Genomic DNA, 14,674 nt, shown 5'->3' on the forward strand with positions numbered 1-14,674 from the left:
CCCTTGTCAGTTGGCATCTCTGTCAAAAGTATTCTTGAGCTTAAATTGTAATCCCTCTATTTTCAAATATAAAAGAATTCCAACTAATTCATTTAGTTCAAGATAATTAGTTAATTCTAATAGTTATGCCTGAAATTAAAATGTTTAGACCAACACGTCCTTATACTTAATATTTACTTTTTTTTTAATTTAATGATACTATCCATTTATGATTCAAGAACCAAGGGGGAAAAAAAAGCACTCCTACTTCAATTAAAAAAAATTATATTATTCTTTCATAGTTCTGAATACAATGGAAAGAGTGCTATATATATTAACCTCAGGTAGACAAGAAATTAGTGCTAATGGAGACGTTATGAAAAAACTTAATTCTAAATGAAAGGTTACAAGAATTAAAAGTACTTATTAAAAACTACTTATTGGGAGCTTATAAAGATAACAAGCACTTATTATAACTTATGGGTAGGAAAATTATGAAGATAATAGAGGTTATGGAAATAAAGCATCCAATTCTATCTCAATTTATAAGGAACAATTTAAGAAAATATAACAAATACTTTTTGAAATGTGTAGTTTTGCTTATAATTAAAAACAAAGAAATATAGAATAGTTTATCTAATATTTAAAAACGAACGATTATGCTTCATTGGACAAGAAGCAGGTCCCCCAAGAAATTAAAAAAGAAGCAAGGTTTAAACTTTTCAATTCTCTTCCCCGCATATTATTAAGAAAAGACATGTACAGGAAAATTTATCGTTACAAAGCTCAGTACCAACTAGAATAGTCTATTTGTGACATCAAGAATTATATCTAGAACTATGAAACATGCTAAATACAATAACAATACTTGTAAAAAGTTTGGCAAGGGAGGGGATTTTAGTTGGTCACGTCCTGTTTCAGAGGCACTAGTCCCCACATTTTCCGAATCCCCATATCAATCAGGCTTGCACACTATTTCTAGATGTATTTGAACTAAAAAGCACTAAAAACATTCCACAAAAACCCATCAAAACTCTGATTCTGATGGTTTCCAGTGAAAACCTAACAAGCTCTCTATCTTCTTATATTTAGTAATCTTTGTTAATGACTATTAAACTAATTTTGTCAAATGAATTTTTAACAAACTGATTTTGTATCGACAGAAAATCAAAGGGACACACTCTCTTTTCCAAATCCCAAATCATCCACATTCTCTCCTATTTATCCTTGTATTTATCATACCTGAGGATATGTGTTGCCAAAATAAAGGAACCCAAATCCACCAAGAAATAAACGGTGTCTTATGGAAGAAAGGCTATCACTGGAACAGCCTAAAAGCAAAACGATTAAAATATCAAATAGAAACCATTTAATTTAAAAGGGGGGGGGGGTGGTTGGGGAATATGCAATAAGGGATCACTAGTACATCTAGAAGCTACCAATCTCCACTCAAACTTGTTCCCTTCTTACTGTCAGGATTAATTACCCAACTTTCCTCAGTCCTCACAGCCTTCCTGTTACTCATTCACTTTCTTAACCACCGAAGCTCATCAAAAGGTAAACCAAAAAAAAAAAAAAACATGTATGAGCAGCATTTACAATATTCAAAAGCCCAAACAAAGACTGGTCATAAAGTAATTAAAACAGTCAAGCATGCCCAAAAGCAAGAATATTTGGAAAAGAGATTGGAAAATATCGTCGTCGTCATAACCACCACCTAATCATTGTCGACCTCTCTACAAGGAAAATTTTCTGTCCCGTAACAGGCTTAATGAGGTAGGTATCTCAAAGCTAAGAACAACAAACTAAGCATATTTTAATTGGAGACAAAGAGTTTGAAAAGGAAAAAAAAAAAAATCATCTGCATGACAGCTGTTTTAAGAGTAAAAAAGAAAAGACACTGGGATGTTCCTTTTTTTTTTTTTTTTCGTCCTTCCAATGAAGAAGGGAAATTACAGCTTGAAGAGAAGACCACCATGTCTAGCGAAGAATGGGGCAAACACAAGAGACTCAACAGCCATCAGCTTGATAAGAATGTTAAGAGATGGTCCAGATGTATCCTTAAGAGGGTCACCAATGGTATCACCAATAACAGCTGCCTTGTGTGGATCTGACCCTTTGGGACCAAGGTTTCTTGCATGCTCTGTTGCACCAGCCTATCACACCAAATATGTAGGACAAAATCATCATTAGATCATGGTCATGCTTAACAATGCCTAGTTTTGATCATGACCATACTTAACAATGTCTGCTGACTAGACATGTCCAGCAAAATACTCACCTCAATGTACTTCTTGGCATTATCCCACGCACCGCCAGTGTTGGATGCAGAAATAGCAATCTGGAAAGATGGTACAGAAACATGTTCAGAGCAATGATAAAAGGGCAACAGGCGAAGATTGACAAGAAGCTTGTAAGGTGCAATAATCTCATGAAGAACTTATGCAACACAAGTAAAGAAAATAGCAGCATCAATAATGTTATGACATTGCAGAATAGCAGAATCATAAAGACTTAGGATAGCTTGGTTTATTTGAATGAAATGGACGAATATTATAGAGACAATGAGAACAAGTTTGCTAACAGAATCCCATAAAATCAGCGATAACATTAAAATAGATAGAAGATGATAGGGAAAAATCAATGACCCAAAAAAATCTGGAGGCTAAAAATCAGGGATTTATGCAATCAGTGGCTAAAAAGGAGTGTATGTTAACAGCAAATAAGATGAGATTATCATTAAAACCAACAAGCATTTTACCATGGGAATGCAGAATGCAGACACAGAACTATAGGAGATGGAAATATATAAGACACACAATAATCTAAATTCAAATTTTGAAAGAAATTCAAAAGCAGGATATTTCTCCGACCATACTCCCAGAAAGGATACAAAAACATTACCTGTACCCCAGACACAAGGGATCCAGCAAGGACACCAGAAAGTGTTTCTACGCCGAAAAATATCCCAACAATAAGCGGTGTAAGCATAACAAGAGCACCAGGTGGTATCATCTCTCTGATAGAAGCATCAGTGGAGATCTCAACACATGTAGCATAGTCAGGCTTGCCAGTGCCCTCCAGCAATCCAGGGATGGTATTGAATTGCCTGCGTACTTCCTCAACCATCTTCAGAGCTGCACTTCCGACACTCTTCATTGTCATCGCAGAAAACCAGTAAGGAAGCATTGCGCCCACAAGCAAACCAATAAAGACTTTTGGGGTGAGCACATCAACTGTTGAAATATTAGCTCGGCTCACAAAAGCGCCAAAGAGGGCCAGCGAAACTAGAGCAGCAGAACCAATTGCAAACCCCTGCAACATTAAGCAAGAAATCTTAGGCGTCAGACAGATGTTTTCATGAACCCAAAAAAATTAGAACAGAAGGAAAGAAGAGATAAAACCCAGACCTTTCCAATAGCAGCAGTTGTATTTCCTGCAGCATCAAGGGCATCAGTTCTCTCACGAATTCTGTGACTCATACCTGCCATCTCCGCAATACCTCCAGCATTGTCACTGATTGGACCATACGCATCAATGGCCAATCCAGTGGCTATGGTACTCAACATCCCAAGTGCAGCAACAGCAATACCGTACATGGCGGCAAAGCTGAAACTAACAAAAATGCTCACTGCAATAGCGAAAATAGGAATAATAACAGATTTGTATCCCAAGGCAAGGCCAAATATAACATTAGTAGCAGCACCAGTTCTGCAGGAGTCTGCAACATCTTGCACAGGGCTGCAAAAGCCGACAGAAAGAGTTAAGTCCTAGGTAGCAACTAGATGCAAAGAGATGAAAGTGTAAAATGAACCCAATTCACTCACGTATAAGCATTGCTGGTAAAATACTCAGTTACAAATCCGATAACAAGCCCTGCCCACAGACCAACAGCAACACACAAGAACAGCTGCCTGCAAAAGGAAATCAATTCCAGAAGTCCTCAGATAGGAAAATAAGCACTAGGGATTAGGCTGTCAGGGATGACTAAATTGAAACATGTTGTAGGGCATTCAGACATCTTATCATTCAGAAATTTGCTTAAGATGCCCTCAACACCCGTTGTTTTCCCCTTTTTTTCAAATATAGGTTACAAAGTCTGATGAATATTCTCGTACTGATCTCATCCGGTCTAATCAAAGATTATGCAAATCTATAAGCCCTCCCACTTCATTAGGTCCAAGAGTAGTTCTCTATTTATAATTTTTCTTTATTTTACAAAGCTTCATTGTCTTTCCAAAAAAAAAAAAAATCCTACAGTTCATAGCAGATAATCTCATCTAGAGTTATTTTCACACAAATTTTATCTATTTTAATAATTATTTCATCTAGTGTTTTGAAACCCGAACTAGACCGGATGGTCCGACCATCAACCGTTCAACAAAATAGTTTGATTCAACCATTTGGACCACTTGAGCATTTGAACCGGGTTGACCCGGGCGGTTTTAAAAGAACCAGATTCAACCCAAAAACCAAAGCAGGTCAAAGTAAGTCAATGTCTCCAAAGGAGGAAAAAAAGGAAACTTAGGCTCAATTGCTCAGATTCATAATTTCTCTTCTCTAATCTCTAGTTCTCTTTTGTCTTCTCTTCTCTAATCTCTGATCTCTCCTCCATGACCCAGGCTCAATCTCTAATCTCTCCTCCAGCTTCTGCCTCCAACCTCAACAATCCAACCTTTGGCATTGAGATCAGAAGCTCATGAGTCGTGACGTGACAACATCATTGTTGGCATTTTATATATATTTTGGATTTGTGGTGTCATTGTTTGGGTAACTAGAACAAATTATGCAATGGTGGTGTTACTTGATAGTTGATGTATTATGGTTTTTTTGACAAATTAATGTTTTAATTATATATTTATGTATATAAATATTATTTTTTATTTAAATTTTTATGTCACTAGTTTGATCGCCCATGGAACCATAAGAACTACAACCTATTGCTTTTTCCGGTTTGATGTTCGCTTCGGGTTTCAAAACATTGATTTCATCTTATCAAAAACTATTTCTAGGGAAAAAATGATATCTCACATCTAGAATTCTTTTCTTGTTTGTTTTTAATCAAATCTAAAATATTTTGCATGTTAATTGCTTTATTAATTTATAATTGACAAGGCTAATTATTTCAAAAAAAGTTTCATTTGAAATTGTGAAACATAACTATTAAAGAATGAAACTTACCAATTCTTGACGACTTTTTGCTCTCCAAAGTTAAAGATAGTGAAGGATGATGGAAGTGCAATCCAAGTTGCAATTGCAATTCCAAAAGTCATCAAAACAGTGGAAATAATGAGCTGCCTTTTCAATGCTGGCTCAATTTCCTTTACAGCCTTGATCTCGAAGAAGTCAGTTGCAAATAAGGTTGTCAGCAAACAGATCAAGATGCCCACAGAACTAATGATGAGAGGATAAAGCATTGCTGTAAACTCATGATTCACACCAAATGAAGATATGGAAGCAACAACAAGAGCAGCACAGGATGACTCAGCATATGAACCAAAAAGATCAGATCCCATGCCAGCTATATCCCCAACATTATCACCAACGTTATCAGCTATCACCTGTGGACACAACAATTCATTCAGATACAAACAAAGTAGATACGAGTAAAATTTTAATCAAACAGGGGAGAAGGCACTAGCTTCCTTACAGCTGGATTCCTTGGGTCATCCTCAGGAATGTTTCTTTCAACCTTGCCAACAAGATCAGCACCAACATCAGCAGCCTTAGTATAAATACCTCCACCAACTCTTCCAAACAAAGCCATAGAAGACCCACCAAGACCATAACCAGTTATAGCTTCAAAAAGACCTCCCCAGTCATCACCATAGTAAACCTTGAACACATTGATGGCAATGTAAAGAACCAAGAGACCATTTGCAGCAAGAAGAAAACCCATAACTGCACCAGATCTGAATGCAGCAATGAAAGCCTTTCCAACACCCTTTCTGGCCTCCAGTGTTGTTCTTGCATTTGCGTAAGTTGCGATTTTCATTCCAAGGAAACCAGAAACAACTGATGTAATGCCACCAAGCAAGAAAGATACAGTGCTGAACAATGCTGTGGCAAGAGCTGGTTTACACATCTTAGTTTGATCATAGGTGCAAGGCTGGTGACTTGTACTAAATCCCTCAACAGAACCAAGGAACAAGAATATTAAGATTGCAAAAGCCACCATGAAGATTCCGACATACTTATATTCGGTGAAAAGAAAAGAAGTTGCTCCTGTAATGTTTAAGAAACAATAAATAATTGAACCATTATACAAAGCTTCCACCACCAAGCATTAAATTTGAAATAAGAAGACATAGCAGGACCAGTCGCTGAAAAAATATCATATTAAGTCCAAGGATATCCCTGACTCAGCCTGACTATAATAACCAACCATGAAAATAGCATAGTGAAATGTAACATATTCCAACTTTTCAACATTTCACGTTTAACAGACTAAAGGCTAGATTATGGAAACAAAAATTACAGCCGAAGTAACATGAAACGTCAGATAACTGAGCATGGAAGCCAACAACCAGATTGGAAGATCAAATCAATGTCATTATTTTCCAATTTCCACAATAAAGGCCTATCAAAAAATGTCAAACAATAGTAACATAGTGAAATAACGAAGATGACATGTCACACGTAAATAGTAGTGTATTTCTTCTAGTTTACAAAAACTGCTGAGAAGATCCTTTCAAAAATTGCTCCCAGAAGCTGTTCAAAAAATAAATAAACTAGTAAACGGGCATCATTCTTTTAGTAAAGAATTTGTTATATGCAAGCCTTTGAAATTTTATGGGAGTGATAATAGAGGTAATCAAGTTAGCTCTAATTGTTTCAGATTTGATGGATAAAAAAGATTAAAAAAAAATTAGCAAAAGGAAAAAACATAATCAATTTCAGTCTAGAAAAAATGTATCAAGCCAGATAAACTACTGGTATTATTAATGACTCAAAAACAAGTCAAGTAGAACATTGCATTTAGGGTCTACATACTAGCCTTTCTCAGACCAAGGTTAACCTTGAACCAACCAGCCTCGATGGTTCATAAACTTTGGGATCTGCATGAAAAGTCCTAAAGGAACCACCCAATCAAACCATAGTTCATTGGTTTTGGTTTCTGACCATCGTACACTAATATGTCAAAACAATAAATATTTAAAAAATGAATTCAAAGCTTATTTTGATCCCTCACAGAGGACGTATTTATCAGTTTAATTCCTTATAGAATACCATCTCAATTTGGTCTCTTCCTTAGACAATCATCTTCCCGGTTTGGTTTATTGCATATTAAGTATTTTCCAATTTAATCGCTCACCCTAAAAAAAAAAAAAAAAATCCTCGACAATGTTCTCCCTTGTAAGGGCATTTCTCAGTTTGATAATAGAAGAAAAATATTTGTAATATTTTTATCTATGAGAAGCCAAATTACCAAAGGGAGGGGAAAACTCCACCAATGGGAGACAAATTGAGTAAATCATATTTACAAAAGGTCAACTTGAGAAATAAAAATAATTTTATAAGTGAGAGTTGAGAAATATAACATGTGTGGGAAAACAAAGGGCTTTACTCTAGTTTAAAAGACATTGTCGAGAAACATAAGTTACGGAATAGTACTATAATATGCATCAAGTGCACCGGAAAAAAAAAATAATAATAATTTCCCCCTCACCACCGCGCCGCCCGCCTCCGGGGGCAGGGGGGACCGCAGCATGTGAACGAAACCGTGTCATTCCAACTTAATGGAAATAGATAATTTGGTTAACGTGCTGTTGTTTCGCCCTAAACCGTAAAATCAAAACAAACCATACATTTCAGAAACCAGAAAAGCTTCCTGTCAGGGAAAGCTTTAGAAGGAAAATTTTAGTCGACTGGTTTAAAAATACGAAATTACAAATTCAATGAGCAGCAGAGATCACAACAAGCCCAGAGAAAATTAGTTATAATATAACCCCAAGCAGAAATAATAAGAGCAAAGAGCAAGAAGGCGGCTTTAGAGTACGAAAATTACGAACTACACGAGGTGAAACAAGTCAACAACCATTGAAATCTAGAAATGGACCTATTGTTCGCTGATGCAGCTGGGAAATCAATTGAGTGAATTATGACTAAAATCCGCAGGAAAAAAAAAATCTAAAATGTGCATGCACATCGATCAGGTCCAACACTGGCCGGCCAATTTGGGAAACAAAGAGATACATACCTTCGGAGATGGCGTTCTGAATTTCGGCGCACTTAATGACGACGTTGTGGTCGTTGATACCCTCCTCTTCTTCGATGAGTGAATCGTTGTAACCATTCTTGACGCCGTTGTTGGCAGAAGTAGCATCCCTCTCGGTACCAGAGAGCTTGACTTTGGAAACAAGCAGCCACTGAAACAAGGCGAAGCCGATTCCGATTAGGGCACATACCGGAATCAAAATCTCCGTCCCGAGATCTGGGAGTATGGATGCCCCCATGGCGGTGAATCACTGTACCGAAGAAGAAAGGAGGGAAAGAAAGAGAGAGAGAGAGAGAAATGAACGAGATTTGAATGAGCCGGTCATGGCCTTGTTATAAATAAATCGAAGTGAGAGGAAAGTGCGTCGTGGCCAACATTATATTATAAAATATTTTTTAAAAATTTAACACTCCAAAATGTATAAAATACTCAATTTTAAATTACACTGTATTTTTAATATTCTCACTTTACGTAAGATATTATTTTAATTTATTTATTTTATAAAAAATTTATTAATTTTATAATTATGAAATCATTAATTTTATTAATAAAAAATTATTATATTTAACTTTTAAATATTTATAAACCATGTTGATATATTAAAATTAATTTTTTAAAATAATAATAATTGATATAAAAAATACTTAAAACTAATGAAATTAAGAATAAAGAATTAAATCATCTTTATAAAATTATAAAATTAAACTAAAATCTTATATAAAATTAGAAACCAAAATTATGTTTAACTCTAAATTTTATTAATAATTTTTTTAATATTATATTCTCAATATAATTTTTTCTTTTAAATTTTTTTTGTAAATAGAGTATTAAATTAAAAATATTTTTAAAAAATATATTTTTTATTTAAAAATAATATTATAAAATAAATTTGATAAATTTTATTAATATGTATGATTTTATATGAAAATGCCTTTTAAATTAAAAAGAAGAAAATCGTTTTAAAAAAAAAGTAAACGATTGTGATTGCGACGCACTGAAGCCTTCTGTCACCGAGCTCCTTGTGCCAGATCTGAAATTAGTTTGCATATCTTTTTCTTGCCTAATGGCCAATAGTATCAAATTCAATCATCAAAATATCACTAAAATAAAAATATCAATGATATCAATCAATCAAATATTATTTAATTCCATGCCCATTCAATGAATTTTCTTCAATTTTTCTGAAGTTACATTACAAAGACATTTTAAAACCAGTCCCTATATAAAATGTAAACACTTACGCTCACACTTATCTGTTTATCATCTTGAAATTTGAAATCACCATCCCCTCTCTCGAAGAGGTATGCTGATGCTATTAGACAAGAAGCCTTTGGTATCTATTTTAAACAGTTTAAATATAAAAATATTTAGATAATTTGAAAAAAATAAGAAAATATTAAAATTAATAATATTTTAAGTAAAATAAATATAAATTATATTACCAATTAACTAATTTATCACTCATTACATTAAGAGCCCGTTTGTTTAAAATTAAAAAATAAATTATTTTTGAATAGTTTAAAGATTTTATAAAAATATATTTATTTTGAAAAGATTTTATAAAAAGAAGACATTTTTTTGGTTGAGGATTTAACAAATTAAGTTAGTGAATTAACAAAAAAATTAATAAATTAACAAGTTAATTTAGGGTTTTAACAAATCACCATAATTGAATATATAAAAAATATTGCTAACAAGTTTTGTTAGACTTAACAAATAGCATTAGTGAATTAATAAGTTAAGATTTTAACAAGTTATTAAGACTGAATGTGTAAAAAATATTGTCAATAAGTTTTACTAGTGAATTAATAAGTAACATTTGTAAATTAAAAAGTTAAGATTTTAACAAGTCACTAATATTAAATATGTATAAGGTATTATCAACAAGTTTTATTATTAATGAGTTTACTTAATCTTGGCTTAGAAGTGTAGTTTATATTATATATATTATATTTGATACTATACAATTAGTAAGCTTTGTTAGCTTAGTGGTTATTACTTTTTGGTGCATGCACCGAGCGTTTTTAGATTCAAACCATCATTGGCTACCTTGGGATATTTATTTTCTCATGGCTAGCGGTCGAGCGCTGGGGCTCAATGAAATTTTGTGAAAATATAATATACAAAGAGCATTGTGGTCATTTCTCTTTAAAATTTTTTTTCAATTTAGTGCCTTCTGAAAATTCATTGATCTTGATTTGAAGCAATGTAATATTGGTGGTCCTATATTGAGATTTTCTCTGTCCCATATGTGTTCGGCAATTGACTGCTTGCTGATCCATGTATTTCTAGAATAATAACTGTTTTAATTACAAAGTGGATGAAAAACGTGCCTTTATACACATAAACAATATTTAATCACAATAAGTTCATGGATTAAACAATTTAATTAAATAGGAACAAAAATAATTTCGTTTCTTCGTGTATGAATAGAATATTTTCAAAATTACTAATATTTAAAATATTTGAAAACTTGATATGCTAAACTACTTACTAATCATTGTATCTAACAACTTATTATTTTTTGGACCTGACAGCAACTTATTGATTTAAACACAACAAATGGAATTATAAATTATTACTATTTTGAAAAATTAAAATTCCATAAAAAGTAGCATTATATGAATAATTTCATTGAAGGAAAGTTTATTCTTGTTATAATTTTATAAGATAATTTAATACAATATAAATTAAAGGGTTCTAATTATAATCCACTTAAACATGTACTAGAATAATGAGTGTATTGAATGAGATCCAGTTTGTATAAAAATTTGTTCCATTCGAATAAAAAGGATTCTGTCTCAATTGTTAAATTAAACTATTAAGCTCAATTTTATCAAAAAATAATTTTTTTATCAACAAAACATTACAATTTTTATCAAAAGAGGGTACATATTCCACAAAGAATTAGGTAAACTTTCTAATTATTGACGATGAGCTGGTGAATAAATACATGCATTTATTGGTGAATCTAATAAAGTAAGCCTATCTTATAAGTACCTTTAACCTACATCAAGAATCTAACTTTAACCCTATTTTGAAAAAGACTGTTATTCCCACGCCTTTCCATATCATGATAATCAAGTTAACAATAAAATATTTTGTATTTTAAATATAAAAAAATATTTTGTATTTTAGTTCAGACATAAATTTTTTATAATTTATCCTCCATATATACTTAGATTTTTATTTTTTTTAGCCAAAATCCATATATACTTAGATGGAAAAAAATAAACAGGACATAAAATTTTTCCTTATTCGATTTCATTACAACTTAAATGTATTTTTGATGTTTCTCCATCGAAGATCAGTTTTATTTTAATAAAAGGAACACATTTTTTACACTATTATACATCATATTATACATGTATGTACGTAATTATTTGAAATTAAACTAGTTTTTTATACAATGCATAATTAGAAATAATAATGTATTTCTGCAAAGTTACATATATTCATCGACATTTAAATCTTGATATAACATATAAAAATACTAAAAGGGTATTAACTAGTAGAGTTCACTAAAATTAAAAAAAATAAAACAAAAAATGAAAAAAGAAACTATATGAAATTTGAAACGATTATTGTTTGACACATAAATAATATTTTTTCTCATATTTTATATGTTATTAACATTAATGTTGATTATTTGGGAAAAAGGGAGAGAAGATAAAATACTTTTAAATGGATTCAATTCTTTAAAATCTAAAAAACTCGAGATATTAGAATTAAATAATTTTATAAATAAGAGGAAAAAGATAAATTTATATGGAACAATCAATTAAAAAAATGAAAAATGATATTATGACTAACTCTTCTAATGACAATTATCTCCATTATTTAAAAGAGGTTCAAGATACAAAGGTTTTTTTTTTTTTAAACATGTTTGTGTGCATGAATGAGTCTCTAATTTTTAGTGGGCCTTAGTTTTCTTTTGAATTTATTTAAAAAAAGGTCAGAGAATTGGAAAACAAATATTATAAAAGTCATCAAGGGGTGCATAAAATAAAGATAAAATAAAGGTTGGTTTTAAATAATGTAAAGGCCACCAAATATGAAGTGGGATTACCACCTTCCTAGCTAACAGTTGGCAACTTGATTAACATCCACGTCATCGTTAACTCATCGGTGAATAGTCACGTTTCATGATTCTTAACTTTTTAATTACTTGATTAACTTCCACGTCATCGTTAACTAAATGCTGGACACCTCCACCACCTGAAACAATTAGGCCATGTTTGGTAGGTTGGAATTGTGAAGATGGAAATGGAATTGGGATAGGAATCTGAATGAAGTGATGTTTGGTAGATATGAATTACAATTCCTGGGAATCCTAATTCTATGGAAAAAAGCTAATTTTGATTCCTTATATAAATCTATGAAATTGGGAGCAATTCTATGGAATTGTAATATTTAAAACACTTTTGCCCTCATACAAATTCCAAAAAGACAAATTTGCCCTCAAAAAAAAATAAAACCCTCATATGCTAGCAAAAAAAAAGAAAAAGGGAGTATAAAAGGGTGAATGATATTTTTTCTCATTATATATAAAGCGTTATAATATATACATAAGATAGTATTATATATAATATTTGTATATAATTTATATATTTATAATATTTTTTTGGTATAAGAAGTAGAATTGATTTGTTTGACATTTTTCTTCTAAATCTACATGTTAGTGTATTTATTTTAAAGTAGAAGGGATGGGAACCATTGTCAATTTTATTTTCAAGAAAATGTTCCCTCTGATGATAAAACTTTTTGTTTGGCCCAAGCTAGTGAATAATAGTTACAGATATAATCTATGATTTATATAATATTTCATTAATATATAAAATACATAAGAAAATTGGTACACAATTAAGTTTTTATTATGTTTTATTTTAATTTTTATATAGAGATATTTTTGTCTTTTAAGTATAATTCAATTTCCATGTCTTGCATACCAAACAAAAGTAATGCAAGGATTCCATCTAATTTTTCTGACATACCAAACATACTTTTATATTCCAATTCTATTCCAATTCTGATTCCAATTCTGATTCCAATTCAATTCTAATTCCATCAAAAACTATTCCATCATACCAAACGTGACCTTAGAGTGGATGTGGACGGGTCGGTCTGGAACCAGAATCATGCCGTGTGCGGTGAAGTAATTAGAAATGCAAGAGGAGCCTGGATTATGGGCTTTAAAATGAATTTGGGTTGTCTAGGCCTGCAGAAGCATTAGCCATCAAAACAAGGTTGGAATTGAGCAGAACTTTTGAATTTACCAAGATTTAACTTTATACAAATTCACTAGATGCTGTTAATCTTTTTTTTTTTAAGAGATGTCTCTTCTGATCAACCACCAAGAGAGGGTAAAATGATCACTGGGATGCCAAGATTATTTTTTCGCCCAGGTCAGCCATTTGATGAGCCGATTTTATGGCAAATGAAGCCCATACTAGTGAGTTTAGGGTGGAATTAGTGGAAGAGATGCCAGCGGATGTGTGCAGATGTTTAGAAAAGACAGGGAATTTCTATCTTATGATTAGTAGCTGCTTGCAGCCACTTAGTTGTTTTTTCCCCCCTCAAGCTCTTGCTTGCCCTTTTATTGCACATTTAAAAAAAACAAATAAATAAATCTTCAAACTCAAGTCACGTTTACTATCATTATATTTAACATAAAAATTACAACACGCATGAGTTATGAATAATATAAGTTAATAATTTTTAAACACATGAAACCCCCACTAGTTATATTATTTACTATAATATTTTTTATATGAAGGAATTTAGATAAGGGAAGATGATAAGATGATAATAAAATCCCTTCAAATTGTATAATGACAACTTAATTTCTTGAAATGTCATAATTTCACTAAAGTCTCTAGGAACTTCCTTGTCAATAGATTTTTAAATAAAAAAGATCATTTTATCTTTATTGATAAATTGTGATTTTTTGTTCAATTCTTACAATTTTTTGAACAAAAGTTGTGAATAGGGTTTGTTATTTTTAAAATTTGTTTTTCAATAATAGAAATTATACTTGATAAATTATGATTATTTGTTCTATTTTTGCGAATCACATAATAAAGTTGTTATTCCTTAAGCAAAAGTTAAGATTGAGGTTTGTTTTTCAATAACAGAAATTACACTTGACAAGTTGTGATTTTTTATTCAACTCTTACAATTTACAGAACAAAAGTTATGATTCTTTAAACAAAAGTTATAATTGGGGCTTGTTATTTTCAATGAGGGTAAAATGATCTTTTTATTTTAAAATTTATTAACAAAGAAGTCTCTAGGGACTTCAATGAAATTATGATATTTTGAGAGACCAAATTATTATTTATATAATTTGAAGAGATTTTATTTTTTATTTTTCCTTTAAATAAATTGGATGTTTTGGGGGCCTTCACATCAAATAAGAGCATTCAAATCTACATCGACCCTTTTGAAATATGAGATGTCACTACATAGAAGACAATC

The 14,674-nt window shown here is 31.7% G+C and overlaps 1 protein-coding gene across 1 annotated transcript; it reads right to left on the bottom strand.

Annotated features, from left to right (window-relative positions):
* Nucleotides 1-1,664: 1,664 nt before the first annotated feature.
* On the bottom strand, nucleotides 1,665-8,498 carry LOC129308786 (pyrophosphate-energized vacuolar membrane proton pump-like). Its single transcript, XM_054950150.1, has 8 exons — nucleotides 8,180-8,498; nucleotides 5,630-6,204; nucleotides 5,161-5,540; nucleotides 3,807-3,893; nucleotides 3,390-3,720; nucleotides 2,884-3,294; nucleotides 2,261-2,320; nucleotides 1,665-2,135 (listed from the first exon to the last, which is right to left on the bottom strand). The coding sequence occupies exons 1-8, from the start codon at nucleotides 8,433-8,435 to the stop codon at nucleotides 1,932-1,934; spliced, it is 2,304 nt and encodes a 767-aa protein (XP_054806125.1). The 5' UTR covers nucleotides 8,436-8,498; the 3' UTR covers nucleotides 1,665-1,931.
* Between the last annotated feature and the right edge of the window lie 6,176 nt (nucleotides 8,499-14,674).

The sequence above is a fragment of the Prosopis cineraria genome, unplaced genomic scaffold, assembly GCF_029017545.1.
Source record: "Prosopis cineraria cultivar Desert tree isolate PC_DT_omini unplaced genomic scaffold, ASM2901754v1 PC4, whole genome shotgun sequence".
NCBI classification, from domain to species: domain Eukaryota; kingdom Viridiplantae; phylum Streptophyta; class Magnoliopsida; order Fabales; family Fabaceae; genus Prosopis; species Prosopis cineraria.